At 40.4% G+C, this 15410-nt stretch overlaps 1 protein-coding gene across 1 annotated transcript in view; it reads left to right on the forward strand.

The window, feature by feature from the left end:
* The window catches only part of fam184ab (family with sequence similarity 184 member Ab), a 150042-nt gene that overhangs the window by 92478 nt on the left and 42154 nt on the right, over positions 1-15410 (forward strand). The window contains exons 13-14 of the mRNA XM_042389809.1: positions 6056-6206; positions 9012-9224. Coding sequence (XP_042245743.1) covers positions 6056-6206; positions 9012-9224 — 364 coding nt within the window. The remainder of the gene's footprint in view (positions 1-6055; positions 6207-9011; positions 9225-15410) is intronic.

The following is a 15410-nucleotide window of genomic DNA, read 5'->3' on the forward strand; positions in this document are numbered from 1 at the left end:
AATATGGTCATTAATTATGCAGCTAACCAATGAAGGGGTGCAACACCGCCAAAAAACTGAGCTAGCAGTTAAAGGGTTGGTTCACCCATATTAGAAAAAAACACTTTTGTCAGAAACACTGCCCCAGTTACTCTGGATAATCCACAGAACACACAGTCAACAATTTTTGTAGGGACTATTTTTGTATCGACAGAAAGTAGTTCTAATGAAAGCTGTTCAAACTTTACTGTTTGGTTCAGTGTTATGGCTCCGATCAACCTCGTTTCCAGCAGCAGGCAGCTGTTTTCACCAATAAAACCTCTGATAAAGCCACTGTAAGCTACCTGCTCAGCACCAAACAGCAGACAGACACAGTTAGCGACTATCTGGTGGACACAGCGGAGCATTTAGTCTATGAAGAGCCAGATATTTGCTGGTGGCGACCAAAACGGTGCTAAAAATGCGCTGATTGGGTGGCCAGAAACACACAACTCTGAATGAATACTAATGTTGTTCCGTGTCTGCTTGTGTAAAATACTTTCCCCCCAAAGAATAAAGTGAATAAATCACAGATGTGAGCAACACATATGAAACTGCTGTCACCTCTAGTTATTCAGGGTGGCAGCAGACATCTCAGAAAGTATCTCATATCCTGCTTCTTTTTTGTAGTTTTTGTGAAAAGACCCGTAAATGATTTATGGGAGAATTTAGTCCCCTGACTGCCAAAACAAACACTTCTTGTTCGCGTCAAACCCACCGTTACTGTCAAAATAAAGTTGTTATATTCTCACTAATGTACTGAATGTCTGAGGCGCGGTGACTCGATATCTTCTGACTGATATTTCTCCTCTTCTGGAGTTTTACTGGTGTAATATTTCTCTTGTTTCTGGATTAATTACAAGGCTCAGTTTCTCTGTGTGCTGCTTTACAGATTCTCTTTACTGTAATATTCAACAAAGATTCTGAGCGTCTTGTGTCCTAGCGGGTTAACACACACAGACCATATTCTGTGATCGCAACGCCATCAAACGCTTCTCTCCTCCACGCCATTTCCTGTCTGTAACTCTACTGTGACAGAAATCCAACAAAGATTTCATCTGTGAGCTGCTTTCTTTCATCATATGCAACAGAAAGCTAAATGTTGGTGATTCCAAGATGTCTGCTGCTGTAGTCTCCTCTCAAGCACTTGCTCATTCTCAACCGGCTCTTTTTAAAGGTCGCACTTGACGTTATTTAATGTTTTTAGCCTTTGCGCTCTGTCTGAGCCCTCAGATATCTTTGTGCCGACAAAGATCTATTTTCTATTACTTCATTCCACTTCTTGTAATCCAAACTCCAACCTCACCTTTTGTTTAAATGTAGCCGACACTTCTGGATACCGGAGTGCTTTACCCGTATCATCATATCTGTCCCACAGAGGCCACTAATGACCCATTTAGATTCACAGAAAATGGGTAAATGCAAGAAATTCAAGACAGATCAGGTCATATGTGTTTGATATAATCAATTTTCTAAGTTTAAAAAGGCACAACAGCAACAGAAAGCCAATATGTATCAATAAGTCCTGCATGAAATAATGAAAGAATTGATGTTAAAACACCAGGAAGCAGTTTAGGAACCTTGAGCTTCCTTCTCCTCTTATCTCCAGATTCATCACAACCTAAATCTGTCAGCAGCTGCTCTCCAGACAGTTTTTATCTTTTTATACCTCCCAGAAGTATGACTTTTTTTTTAACCCAAGTATTTGTGGAGACAAGCTTCCTTTTACCAGGGACCTACATCACCAATCATGTAAATTTCACCTGCTGTACACAAACTGTTTCAAGCAGTAGGAAACAGAGCTTCTAGCCTCACACCGTCCACTATTTTAGCAAATAAAAAGTGACAAAAGCCAAACACAAAGGGAAATGATATCACACGCAGCGATGGAAACAATAGTGTGACATTAATGACTCGAAACAGCAGCTTCAAAGAGAGATTAGAAATGTCTGTTCTCATTTATTTGTCTGCTGTGCTGACAAACTGACTGTGGCCAGTTGGGTTTAATCACTAATAAATCTCAAGAGTCATAATAAAAGTGGTTCTTAAAAGTTTGTGGCTACTGTAGAAATAACAAAAAAATAAGAAATATGATCCTCACGCAGCTCTCTGTCCTCTTCATTAGCTTTCATTCACCTTCTTTTGTCCTTTTGCGCAGAGCTCTTTATTCTCTGGAGAACGTCTGTTCATTTGGTGGTTGGGGTGAGTACACTGTGTGAACCGCCTGAATTAAGGAGGCTGGCTTTAATCCCTGTTTCACAGTGGAAACAGACGGTTTCTCTGTGATAGCATAATCATGGAAAGAGCTCTCAGGATTACCAAATGAACAGAAGAGGTTCAGCGGATCAGCAGACTAAGGCTCAAACTGTATCATGTTAGTTTGTCCTGGTCACACAGGAGGTCTTGTAGAACATATAAAGGACGTCTTTTACCCACTGATCCGGTCAGACTATGGATTTGCTTTTTAACTGTATGTCTAGTAGTGAACATGTCAGTATTTACCAAGCGGCAACCTCCAGGGCTAAAAAATAATCCAATGAGGAAGTGCCAAAAACTGCAGTTCCTTGAATGACCACTTGAGGCTCCAAAAGCGAGTCAATCCCCATAGACCTCCATGTTAAAAAGCCCAACTTTACAGCAGAAATAAACATGTTTACAGCCTGGTACAAAAGAAATGGTTTTTGTCTCTGTAGCTAATTTCTCCTTTCATGACAACTGTACGGGGGGTGAATTTTTTTATAACTCACCCGTTTAAATTTTATTAAACTGAAACTGAAAATACAGGCTGTAATAACTGCAGATAATGTAATAAAAGCTGATAAGTTAATGCAATAACAATATTTAGTCCATAACATAACATTTTTGAGTATATTGTGATAATGTATTACATTATGACTTAGTAAGTATTTTAAATTTGTATTTTTGATAAGCATTTTAATGCTTCAATCCAGCAACGACACATACAAACATGGGTTTATACACCTAAAACCATGTTTGTGTCCATGCAGCCTTCAGGGTTCAGTCCAGACCATAGACTGTATAAAAATATGGACGTAGTTACCGTTTTGAAGCTCAAAGTGAGTCGCTCCAGCTGTCGCCATCTTGGCAGTGTGTGACTTCGCCTAACTCCCAGCCAATCAAAAATGGGTAAAGAGGCGGGCCGAATGGCTGAAACAAGCCACCTAGCGGCCGGCGGACCTGTCACTCAAAGCAGCCATGTCCTTCATCATGCAGAACTTTACGGCTTAATAAAATTTAAACGGGTGAGTTATAAAAAAAATTCACCCCCCGTACAGTTGTCATGAAAGAGGAAATTAGCTACAGAGACCAAAACCGTTGTTTGTACCAGGCTGTAAACATGTTTATTTCTGCTGTAAAGTTGGGCATTTTAACATGGGGGTCTTTGGGGATTGACTCGCTTTTGGAGCCTCAAGTGGTCATTCAAGGAACTGCAGTTTTTGGCACTTCCGCATTGGCTTCATTTTACAGCCCCGGAGGTCGCCGCTTGGTCCAGACAGTACAGGAGGTGGATGGGAAGCCAGTGAGGGATGATGTGCTGCCTTTAGCACTATGCTAACTCACAGTGAGGTTCCTAACCAGGAGGATACAGCCAAGGGAAAAAAAGAACAAACTTCTAAGCTTTCAAGAGACATCATTACATCATTTCCTAGTTTCTCTGTTATGCAGCCGTACCTGCCGACGATAACATCTGAAAATCCCTCCATCCATTATCTATACGCACTTATCCCGCACCGTAATGTACTGGAATAAATCGTATTGAATATTGATGAATAAGGTATGTCAGATCAGTTGCAAACAGTTTATTTTAACCCGTAGTGAAACACGTTTTAAAGTTCAACTGAAACACAGTTTGTCGTCTCTTTCTGCCGTCAAAAATAATATCAAAGTGATTTTAAAGTATTGTCAGTAGAAAGGAAGGAAACATGAATGCGGCTTGTTGTTGGAGGTCTGTAGCTTGTGTTGTGTTTGCAGGCTGCTATGATAGGAAGGTTATTTTACTGCTTCATGCAACACAGTTTAAAATGAACCATTTGATTGGTGTTATTGACCCAAGTAGACAGAAAATAAATGTCAAAGATAGCAAGTGTATATACTGTATATATATATATATATATATATATATATATATATGTGTGTGTGTGTGTGTGTATATTCTGAGGCCAATAAATTCACATGTATTTTAGATGAATTTTATATAATCCAGATAAACTGAAGACACTAATGACTGGCTTTTATCTGTGGCATAGGGACACACATATACATGTACACTCTTTATCTCAGTCCGTATGCATAATTACACACACAGATACACACCTGAACTGACCATGTGTGCTTCAGAACGTAACATATGTCATCGCGCAGGCCAATTATCCCACATTTTATCTGGATATTCCTTCTATTTGACAGTTCCTTCAATTCTCTGCTCATCCATCCGCTCTCCGTCTGCCCTCATCTCTCTTTCTGCTGCCCAGCAGATGCTATAGAACAACGCTTATTAGGAAGACCAGAGACTCTTTGAAGCCCAAGGCCTCTGTGTGTGTGTGTGTGTGTGTGTGTGTGTGTGTGTGTGTGTGTGTGTGTGTGTGTGTGTGTGTGTGTGCGTGTGTGTGTGTGTGTGTGTGTGTGTGTGTGAGAAAGAGAGAGAGAGCACAAGTGATGTCTGTGACTGTGAGTTTTAAACTGAACGAGGACATGAATGATGGCACGTGTCAAGTGTGCTGCATGATGAACGTGACTGTCTGGTGTGTGTGACTGCGTGGCTGTGTGTGTGTGTGTGTGTGTGTGTGTGTGTGTGTGTGTGTGTGTGTGTGTGTGTGAGAGTGTGTGTGTGTGTGAGCCCTCCGCCTTCAGTCTGGCACTTGCTGGCTCTCAAAATGACAAGAAAAAAAAAAAGTGTTTTCCTGGATACTTCATTTAACAGCTGCCATTTCAACTCCCACACAGCTATTACATTGGCTGCACACACACACACACACACACACACACACACACACACACAGCCATGCAAAGAGCTGTTAGCGGCGGTGTTAAAGAGCGGCGGTCGCTCAATAGATGCGGTGTTGAGGTCTGATAAAGGACCTTTATTGTTCCCATAAAGCCGATAATGAGAGTTCTGAAGCAGCTTTACCTTTACAGCAATGTTCTGTCTGTTGTGCTTGTGAGTCATAATAAATACACAATAAGAGTATAAAAGTTGCCTAAAAAGAAACACATATGTTTTATTTATATTATCCAAAGCATACATAACGTTTTTAATTGATTTCTTCCAGGTAGCCAATGGATTCAGGTAACAGCAGCATTCAGTTTATGTTATTATATGATGAAGTTGCAGAAAACATTGTGAGAAGAAACAAGTACTTTCAAAATAAACCTAAAATAATGCTTTTAATGTGACATCCTACTGCAGATAAGCTAACCAGAAGGAAAATATGCTGCTGTAACTGAACCTGTTTAACACTCAGTTTCAGATTAACAAAAAAAAAAAAAAAAAACATCTTTTGCACATTAATACTTTTATCAGTAACCGTGCACAGCATCTCTTCCAACGGTACTTTGCAAAAGGAAGGATGTCTCAAATTCTGCCTCCTAAAATAAAAAAGAAGAAGCTTCCTGATAAGATATTAAAGATGTAGAAAGGTGTTTCTGGGGTTTTACAGCAGCTTTATACAGAAAAACTGACAATAAGCTGTTTTAAAAGCGCTCAGAAGATAGTGGGAAATGGAAAATTCTGTACAACTGAAAGCCTTGTTGATTATCTGAAATACACCAAATAAAGATAAGCTATATATAGTTAATAACATTTTTTTTAAATTAGAGTCTACAGGCCTTGCAGTAAATCCAGAAACCTTATTATTTTGGATAATATAAGCAGCCTAATGTGACTCATTCTCTGGTCCCGAGTATAAAGGCATTGACCTTCACTCTTTTTCCTGTTGGACTTTTTTTTTGGAAAGTTTGCAGCTTCAAATGCATTAATCATGCAAACAAATATGTGTCATGTGGTGTCATGTTGTAGGCAGGAGTGTAAGAAGCTACGTGAGGAGCTGAGAGAGGACCACGAGGAGGACAAGGCCTCCGCGTTATCTCAGCTGGCACAAAGCAAGGAGCAGGAACTGAGCAACGCCAGGGAGAGCTGGCAGAGGAAAGTGGAGGACCTGCTGGAACAGGTAGGACTGTTGCCAGTGAGTGTGTGTTTACATGTGTACTGTGTGTGTGTGTGTGTGTGTGTGTGTGTGCTGAATGCCTGGGTGTCGTCCAGCCTGCCTCCATGATGTGAAAAAGAATAAAATGACACTGTGCTTTGTGTATTTTGACGCCTTTAGAAGTTAGAAAATCTGGATCATGAGTGTAGTTTTCCCCCCATTTACAGGTTAAAGATAGTTTTAATGAACTTGGGCTGCTTATCTCTCTGAACATAAGATACCAGACGCCTGCAGCTTGTAGTCGAATGATACCAGGAGTAAAAGAAGTCAACAGGGAGCGACAGAGAGGATGAGAAGGGCAATAAGAGCAACTGCCTCCCTTCAAAGCCTCATGTCGCCGCTGCAAGACCTCCTGTCGATGCCAGACTGACTTATTTCCTCCTCACACTGGTGCACAAACTCATTCACATTCTCATTATTTGAGCCGGAGCGAGGGCCGCTGTCGCTAATGACGGCTCCGGTAATATTAATGCAGCGTGACTAAGCTCTAGCTGTGGTCATCGTACACACACAGACAAACACTGTCAGTTGCTTTATTTATATTCATTTCCCCCCCCGCACGCCGCCTGTACATCAGCTGGTGTTTGCCTTCGTGCTCGCTCTTGTCTCGTGGTCCATCAGCTCACATTCAGTGATTAATGTGTCTGCTTCACGCCTCGCAATCAGCTGAAACATATTTATTTACTCTAATGTCAAATCAGAGCAGCAGTCGATCTCTCGACTGATGCGCACTGACAGAAAAAATGTTGTTTGGGAATCAAATGATGGCGCAGAGGATTTTTTTAATGGTCTGTATTTTAATAGATTATTATGTCAGTGCGTCTGATGCCTCTGATGCCTTGATGCCTCGATGCGTGAGCAGATAAAAATCAAACTCTTTGCTCTCAGACGAGACACGTCACAGGATGTTTTTAAGAAGTAAAGCTACACATGTGAGTATCAGCAGGGTAAATATAAGTGTTATTTAACTGATATGTTAAGTAATGAAATATGAGAGTGATGTTATGGTCTAAACCAGACTGTATATAAAGATGGACGTAGCGAGGTGTGACGTCACCTGTTGGTTTGAAGCTCAGAGTTGCAGCTTCTAGTCGGCGCCATCTTTTCCATTTGGAGCCAGGATGTTCCAAATAAGGAGTGCCGGGGTGAAACGTAATCAAGTAACATTAAACTTAGTGAAATATTGTGACATCAGTCCGACTCAGTGTGAGTCCCGGAGCCAGCTGAGCCAACCACATGACAGACATCAAAGCTACTATACGTCTTCAAATCTTATTAACGGAGCAACAATTTCCAAAATGACCACCAGCACACTTATTAAAGGGTCTTAATATAGAGATTGAGACCAGAATGACTCGTTAAAAACAATGATCGACTCAGTATTTCTAGAGAGAAGTTGAGGCTTTATGAACGGGAGTCATGTTAGTTGCCACTTCTTTATGTCTTAAATTAGCACCTCTGTATAAACTGTGATTGAAAAAGAAACAAGAGTATGTTTCTGGTGTCAAGCTGAGTCACAGTACGTTCAAAAAGGGTCAACGGAGAGTTAAAGTTGCACCAATAAATATCACAATGCGAGACACTTAAAGCTGAGTACTGGACGGACGAGCCCCCACTTGTCACAAACCGGCTCAATGAATGCGACAAAGCGAGTCAGGTTCAGGTGCCACTTAGTTGTTTTATTTGAAACTAAAACAAACAGTCATGTATGTAGTGTGTGGATGAGTGAGATGTGGATCCTAGGAGAGGATGAGAGTGGTATTTATAGCCTTGGTGTCCCTGCATCGGACCTCTCGCAGTGGAAAAAATCACTACATGTAATGTGAAAAGAAATTATAAAGGCTCACATTCCTCTAAACTTTTATCTCTTTCATAAGGCTCCCAGTTGTCTCCCACAGCAACACTGGTCTCAGTAACAATAGACTACAACAGCCCCACCATCCTTCATAAACCATCCTACAGTTATATCAGCAACATGATGATATTAGGACTAACTGTTAATAAATCTATCCCACTATATGATGCCATGTGTGACTCGTGTCTTAGTCATAATACAGTTTCCATATTTGGGACGCTGCTGTTGAGACCGAGCTGCATTAGCTGTTCTTTTTTCTTTATTGTACAGTGTGTTAATACCATGTATGATGATGTGCAAGTTGATCCAAAGAGTGATTAATTTATCAGCACTTATTCCAACTGTATGTCAAAGTTAAAACATTAATAATTTAGGGTCCATTAAAGAATTAATGTCAGTTTGCTCTCAGTGACAACATGAGAGGTTTTCACACATTAACTGTTTTACCTTTCGGTTGCACATCATAGTTTTACCCAAATAATGGATGTAGTCGTCTATACTTTATCTTAATTAATTCCAGTTGCCTTTTTTGGCAAGTTAACTGCAGCTTTGCCAAAGCAGCTTGTACAAGGTTGAACTTCATTATTTCTACACTTTCCCCCCAAAAAATCATTATCTTAATTTGTCCAGACAGACTCATTTGGTGCATCTTGCTGCTTCTTCCTGACAGTGAATTCTAGTGTTAACTCAACTTTATTATGTACTGTCTTCAATTACAAACAATTTATTTACAATAAGTACTAAACTTTATCGCTGGAGGCTTTAAAAGGTTACTGTCTTCTTAATATGATGATGTTTGTTCAAGTCTAATTGACCACCTTCCTTCACCTCTTGTTATAACTGTCTTCCTCACTAGTACATGTCAGTCAGGGTCCTCCTAGTCCGACATCTAGATTTTGTTTGTCCTGTTCTAGATCTCCTTGTTGAAGCAGAGTCTGGAGATGCAGCTGTCCCAGTCGCAGTCGTCGCTGCAGCAGCTGCAGCACCAGTTCAGCCAGGAGAGGGAGCACCTGAGGATGCAGCTGGACGAGCTGCAGACGGAGCACCAGAGGCGACAGCAGCGTCTGCAGGAGGCTCAATGCTGCGCCATGCAGGACCTGGAGCACGCCAGGCAGCGGGACCTGAAGGTGGGTGGGTGGGTGGTGGGAGGAGGGAACCGACACACACACACACACACACACACACACACACACACACACACACACACACACACACACACACTCAAACACACTGTACATGTATAAAGCAGATGTTAAAGATACTGTGGAATTCATGCAAACAAACACAGTTTAATTTACTTTGTTATTCTTAACAAAATGTGAAACCTGCATCGTTTACATCCGTGTTTTCCAGGTCGATCACATGTATTCGATCAGATACATGTGTACTGTGTTATCAATAAGTATACTGGTGTCTTTGTGTGTGTGTGTGTCTCAGTAGAGCATCAAACGAAACCACAACTCAACAAAACATTGTTCAGCAGCACCAAAAACAAAAAACACTACAGAGTGTCTTTAATAGTGATGAAGGTTAAGATCCGTTTCTGTTTGTATCCAGCAACAACGATACACATACATCAATACACAGGTGATAAAGCCTGACAGAAATACTGCAGATAGACTGATCAATCTGAACATTAAACAGTCAGATCGGTGGGACATTCGGATAAATCGCTCAGACTCAGTAGTTTACTCTACAGCCAGCAGTAAACTGATTTGTCAGACATTTACGGCATCTCACAAGAAGAGCAGCTTTACACACCTTGATAAATAGAGAACTTCAAGGCCCAACAATTACTGTCTGACCATCATACGAGCGTGTTCACGCTAGTTCTTGACATGAAATTTAGAGGCGTATCAATCTTCTCATCTAACTCTCTGCAAGACGAGGTTCAGTTTCAACCCCTTTAATAAAACTTGCCGGTAGAAAGTAGATTTTCAGATTGTTCATCACTTAATGTTTAATGCGACTGGATCCAGAAGACGCCTGTCGCATAGTGATTCCTTCCACAGACGCCAGTTCAGTGAAAGGAATAACCAGTATAACTAGAAATAATGTGGCTAGATGGAAAAAAAATGAATGTTTTGTGTGATTATCAACTGAACTGATCATAATTAAAAATATGAACCTGTGTCTTGCTACATAATGAAAACTAGGAAGAGCAGGATTTATTGAGAAAAAGGCTCATTTCAATTAACCTACGTGACCGTCTTTAACTTTTTAGCCTCTCAGAACTAACAGCTGAGAAATTAATGAAGGAAAGAAACGTATTTTTAGGGTCAATGTGTGTGTGGTTGTATTTTTCTTACTGTTCTTAGACGGGATACAAATAGCGGTTGTTAAGCAGGCAGCACACTGAGAAGAAAATAATTAATAACCTGTAATAAAAATTTACAAGAAGTGCAAGAAGGTTTCTTGAATTTATCCTGGAACATTTAATTATTAACAAAAACAGACTGTAGAAATATGAGACCATAAAGATTTGCATCCCTGACAACTGACGAATCTTCTAATTACATGAAAATAATGTTTACATTTTTAAGGAGCTTTGTGAACTCTGAGCTGAAGCTCCTCGGGAGAAGCCATCCGTGACATTTTAATCCCGTAGAGTCTCGTCAAGGTTAGAGCGGCGGTGAGTCATCGCCATCGTTACTCACTCTCACTGACAGCAGCTTCTATATCAAGCAGGTGTGCACTGACAAGCTCTGTGTTTCCTCTTTATGATATCAAAATATGCAACACAACATACACACACAATATCCTCAAGGTGCCAAGAAAATGTTCTTCAACGCTAATCCTTCCATTTCACAGTCAAGGTCGATTTGGATTGGCTATACATCATAATTCCAAATCCCTTCTTGGTCTTGGTAGCTGTAATTGTATTAATGCTTTAGGCAGAATAGAGGTCAGGAAACTGCGTCCTTATCATGTGTTTTTTGGCAACTCTGTGAGTGTGAGTGGAGAAAAAATATCACCTCTGAGTCACACAACACTTATGAAATCGGAAGTCTTCATTATTTTAAACCAAACTAAAAACATGTCCCTCCTCCTCCTCCTCCTCCTCCTCCTCTTATTGCAGAAACACACACAGTTGATCCAGTAGTTAACATTAACACAGAGCTGACCAAGTAATCCAAGTATTGTTTCTACCGTCGCCGTCTTAGTTAATAAGCAGCAGAAACAGGAAGTGTTAAAAGCTTCACAGAGAGGCTTTCATGGTGGCAGGGTGTTTATATTTCTGTCAGCAGTGCAGGGAAGGAAAACTCAATTATCCAGAGTGGAAGCATTAGAGGGATGATGTGTGTGTGTGTGTGTGTGTGTGTGTGTGTGTGTTCGGGGGGTAGATGAGAGGTACATTCAAATTTCTCCGGCGTTATCTGTTCACACTTCGCAGACAGTTATATCCAGGGAGTAATAAAGTTGTTACAAATCCAGGCTACACACACACACACACACACACATTTACATTCACACACACACATTCACATAACCTAATTTAGCTCCCCGACTTCCCGCTACAGAAAGCTGCAAATAGAAGCAGCGAGTGTTCACGGAGCAAGTGACATGTGATTATCATCTTCTGTCTTACTTACCTCGTTTCTCAGACTCAGACGTTCTCTGAGTCTGTATTAACAAGAATTTATGTACAAATGTACAAGTAAAAAGATGCAGTTTATTAGGTAAAACACAAATCTGTCTGTATGGGGGGGGGATTTTCTACATTTGCGTCGTATTAAGCCGTACTTTAATCGGAATAATGACCCCACTAGATATATCTGAGGGGTCATGAGAGGATTATCAGGATATAGAAGCAGAAAAAAAACATATTTCTGCTACACAAAATCATATTTTTATTGCTCTTTTATTATCAATGAGTAGAATATTTTACCACCTCAGAGCTCTAAATATTATTCAGATTTAATAAGGAGAATATAAAAATCTGGTCACAAATGCAGCCTGTGAGGAAGAGTCACAACTAGATATACTTTAGCTTCAATTTAAGGAATAACAGAGTAAAACAATAAGGATAGCATAGTTCTGATTCACAAAAACATATTTTATTTTTCTGACTATCATCTAATATTTGTCTTTGGGGGGAAATACTGGATCGTTTTATCTCTTCAGGTCTATAAAAAAATATTAAAATGTGTCTGAGGAGGGAAATATTCTGTCTTCTGGAGCCACTAACGACTCGCTGACGTATGCAAGGTGAGACGACGGGTTGCAAATAAACATTTCTTCATTTTAAGGGGTCAAAGCTTTAAAAGGCTGGAGAGCACGACCCTAAACCGTCACAACAAGTGTTTGTAAAAGGTAATTAACTGTAAGTAAAGTACGAGTAAAATGGAATTAAAAGGTGAAAAAAGGTCGCTGGTAGAAAAAAGGAAGAAAGGCATCAGAATGACTTTTTTCAGTCTTTTTAAAATAATTTTATTTCATTTTCTTATCTTTATTTAATTTAAAAAAGTCATCATTATATTCCAGATGGTCTCACTTGGAATCTTTTGGAAGATCTCAGAGCTCAGGTCAGTTAACAAAATAAAACTAATTAAATTCTGATGCTTTATTGAAAGATTTAAATGATTAATTAAGGTATCTATGGTTTTCATTTTCACTTACAGACATGTGTGTGAATCTTTGTCTCTGTTGGAGGTGACTCATATATCTGCATTATGTACTGAAGCCCTGCTCAGCTCTCCTTCCTGTTTGCTTCTGATCTGATCTGAATTTTAAAGCCCACATTAAAAAATATCATCTCTGGGATCATGTCAGAAACTGAAAAGGTTATATATGCCTTTATCTCTACTCTCTCTCTGCCCAAGAAAGCTTTGAATAAACTGAAGATCATCACAGTGCAGCAGCAGCAGCAGCTGTGAGTGCTGACTCAGACCAGACGCAGAGACACATTACACATGTTTTAAAGTCCCTGTGTCGGCTGCAGGTTAGTTTAAGCATTAAGATTCTGCCCTTGGGTTTTAAATCACTTGACAGTCTATCACCTGAATACATATCAGACACACTTTGAAGCTGCATCCTTTTATTAAATGCCTCAGTTCCTCCGACTGGGGTCTTTAAGTTGTCCTCGGGGGGGTCGGGATTAAGACCTGCGCTGAAGCAGCTGGATCAAGTCTGTCAGAGAAACCTGAGGGCCGGAGTCTGAGTTCACGTCTTTGTGTGTTTATCCCTCCATCTCTCTCCTTCTTGTTCATCAGTATATCACCCGCTTTTACTTCACCCGCCAGCTAAGTAATACACATCGACTGTTCAGTAATGGAATGAAGATTGAACAAGCAGGCAGAAGCACAAACAGCACCGAGAGGAAGAGGAGGAGGAGGAGGAGGAGGAGGGTGAAACAATATCTCGGTCAATTTGTAATTATAGGATTCACAGTGATTAGAGTAATTAATGTGCCGCCTTTAATTAAAGGGATAAAAGTTATGGATTTTACTGACCCACAGCACTAAAGGACCATTGGTCAATAGCAATAAATAAGAGATTAGTGGCTTTTTAAAACACTGTGACAAAACCTGCTGCTGTAGTTTCAACACATCTACGTGCTTGTTTTACCTGCTCAGTGAGCAACCAGAAACACATTTCAGCTGTCAAAACTAAAAATCATCTCAAGCCAGAAAAGCTCTTGTGGCGCTTTGAACGCTTTTAAGCATCAGTATATATTTCTATATAATTGTGATAATTACCTGTTAACAGGTAACGTGGTGGTTTATGGTTTGGACTGAAGCTCTTGACTCATACAGCATCAGAGTAGTGTATTTCACAGCTACGAACATATCGCAAAATTGTAAAGCAAATTCATTAACTTATTATAACTTCAGAAACAGGTTCAACACACGTATGATCATTTAAAGCAACAATGAAAGCAACAAGATGTGCTGCAAACAAAAGTAATGCCTGAACAGGAAACAGCTATTGCATGTCTGTCCAGAGGGATCCTTCCTCTGTTGCTCTTCCTGAGGTTTCTTGCACTTTTTTCCCCATTAAAGGGTTTTTTGGGGGAAGTTTCTCCTTATTGGAATCGAGGGTCTAACAACAGAGGATGTTGTACAGATTGTAAAGCCTCCCTGAGGCAAATTTGTGATTTTTGATGTTGGGCTATACCAAATAAAATGTATTTGACTTGAATACAGAGATGTGCTTACAAAGTAAATAAAAGCAGCAGAAAGATCACTGAGTGTATAATGGGCTGAGAGAAGCAGGTACCCTAACCCTAACCCTAACCCCTAACCCTAATCCTAACCCTAATCCTAACCCTAACCCCTAACCCTAATCCTAACCCTAACCCTAATCCTAAACCTAACCCTAACCCTGACCCTGACCCTGACCCTGACCCTAACCCTAACTCTAACCTTAACCCTAACCCTAACCCTAACCTTAACCCTAACCCTAACCCCTAACCCGACCCAGAGACAGACAGGATGTTGCTTTTCACACTCTGGAAACACTAAACTGTGCTAACAGGGCAGGTATCGTAATCAAGTAACATTAAACTTAGTGAAATATTGCGACAACAGTCTGACTCTGTGTGAGTCCCGGAGCCAACTGTCAATCACAGCTGTCAATCAACACCCACACAGCAGACATCAAAGCTACTATAAGTCTTCAAATCTTATTAACGGAGCTACAATTTCCAAAATGACCACCAGCACACTTATTAGAGGGTCTGAATTTAGAGATTGAGACCAGAATGAATGTTGAAAACAATGATTGACTCAGTATTTCTAGAGAGAAGTTGAGGCTAGCTGCTAGCGGCCGTCGGTGGGACTTTAAGGGACTCACTGCTCGGTACGTGCACAGGGAGCTGATTAAGGCTTTGGGAGCAGGTGCACAGGTGGGTGTGGAGGTTGGATCTGAATGGTGTGAAACACAGGAGACTATTGCAGGACAGGGAGGGAATATCAGGCTCTGAAATGAGAAGGAGAATCAGTGATTAGCAGACTAACAACAGGCAAAGTGATGCAAAATATTCAGCTGCTTTTTGACAGGATGGAGAGAGGAGAGAAGAGGCTTGTTGCAATATTTGGTATTAACATAACTGTATTTAATGAACTAAATACACCCGCTCACAATGATCTTGTCTTTAATAAACTGTAACACTTTTGTCTTAAGTGTTACCATAAAAACAGCATGGGTGCTCTTTCAAACACTGGAAATCTGAGACTGCAATCAGGCAGCGTTTTACAGCCGAACTCGAGGTTCATTTGAATGTTCACTGCTCCTTTTTTTTTTATGAATCATCTCCCAAAGGCATTACATATTGGCAAATTAAAATGCCACAGATGTTGCTGTCAACCTTC

Source organism: Thunnus maccoyii, chromosome 17 (genome assembly GCF_910596095.1).
Source record: "Thunnus maccoyii chromosome 17, fThuMac1.1, whole genome shotgun sequence".
Taxonomy (NCBI): domain Eukaryota; kingdom Metazoa; phylum Chordata; class Actinopteri; order Scombriformes; family Scombridae; genus Thunnus; species Thunnus maccoyii.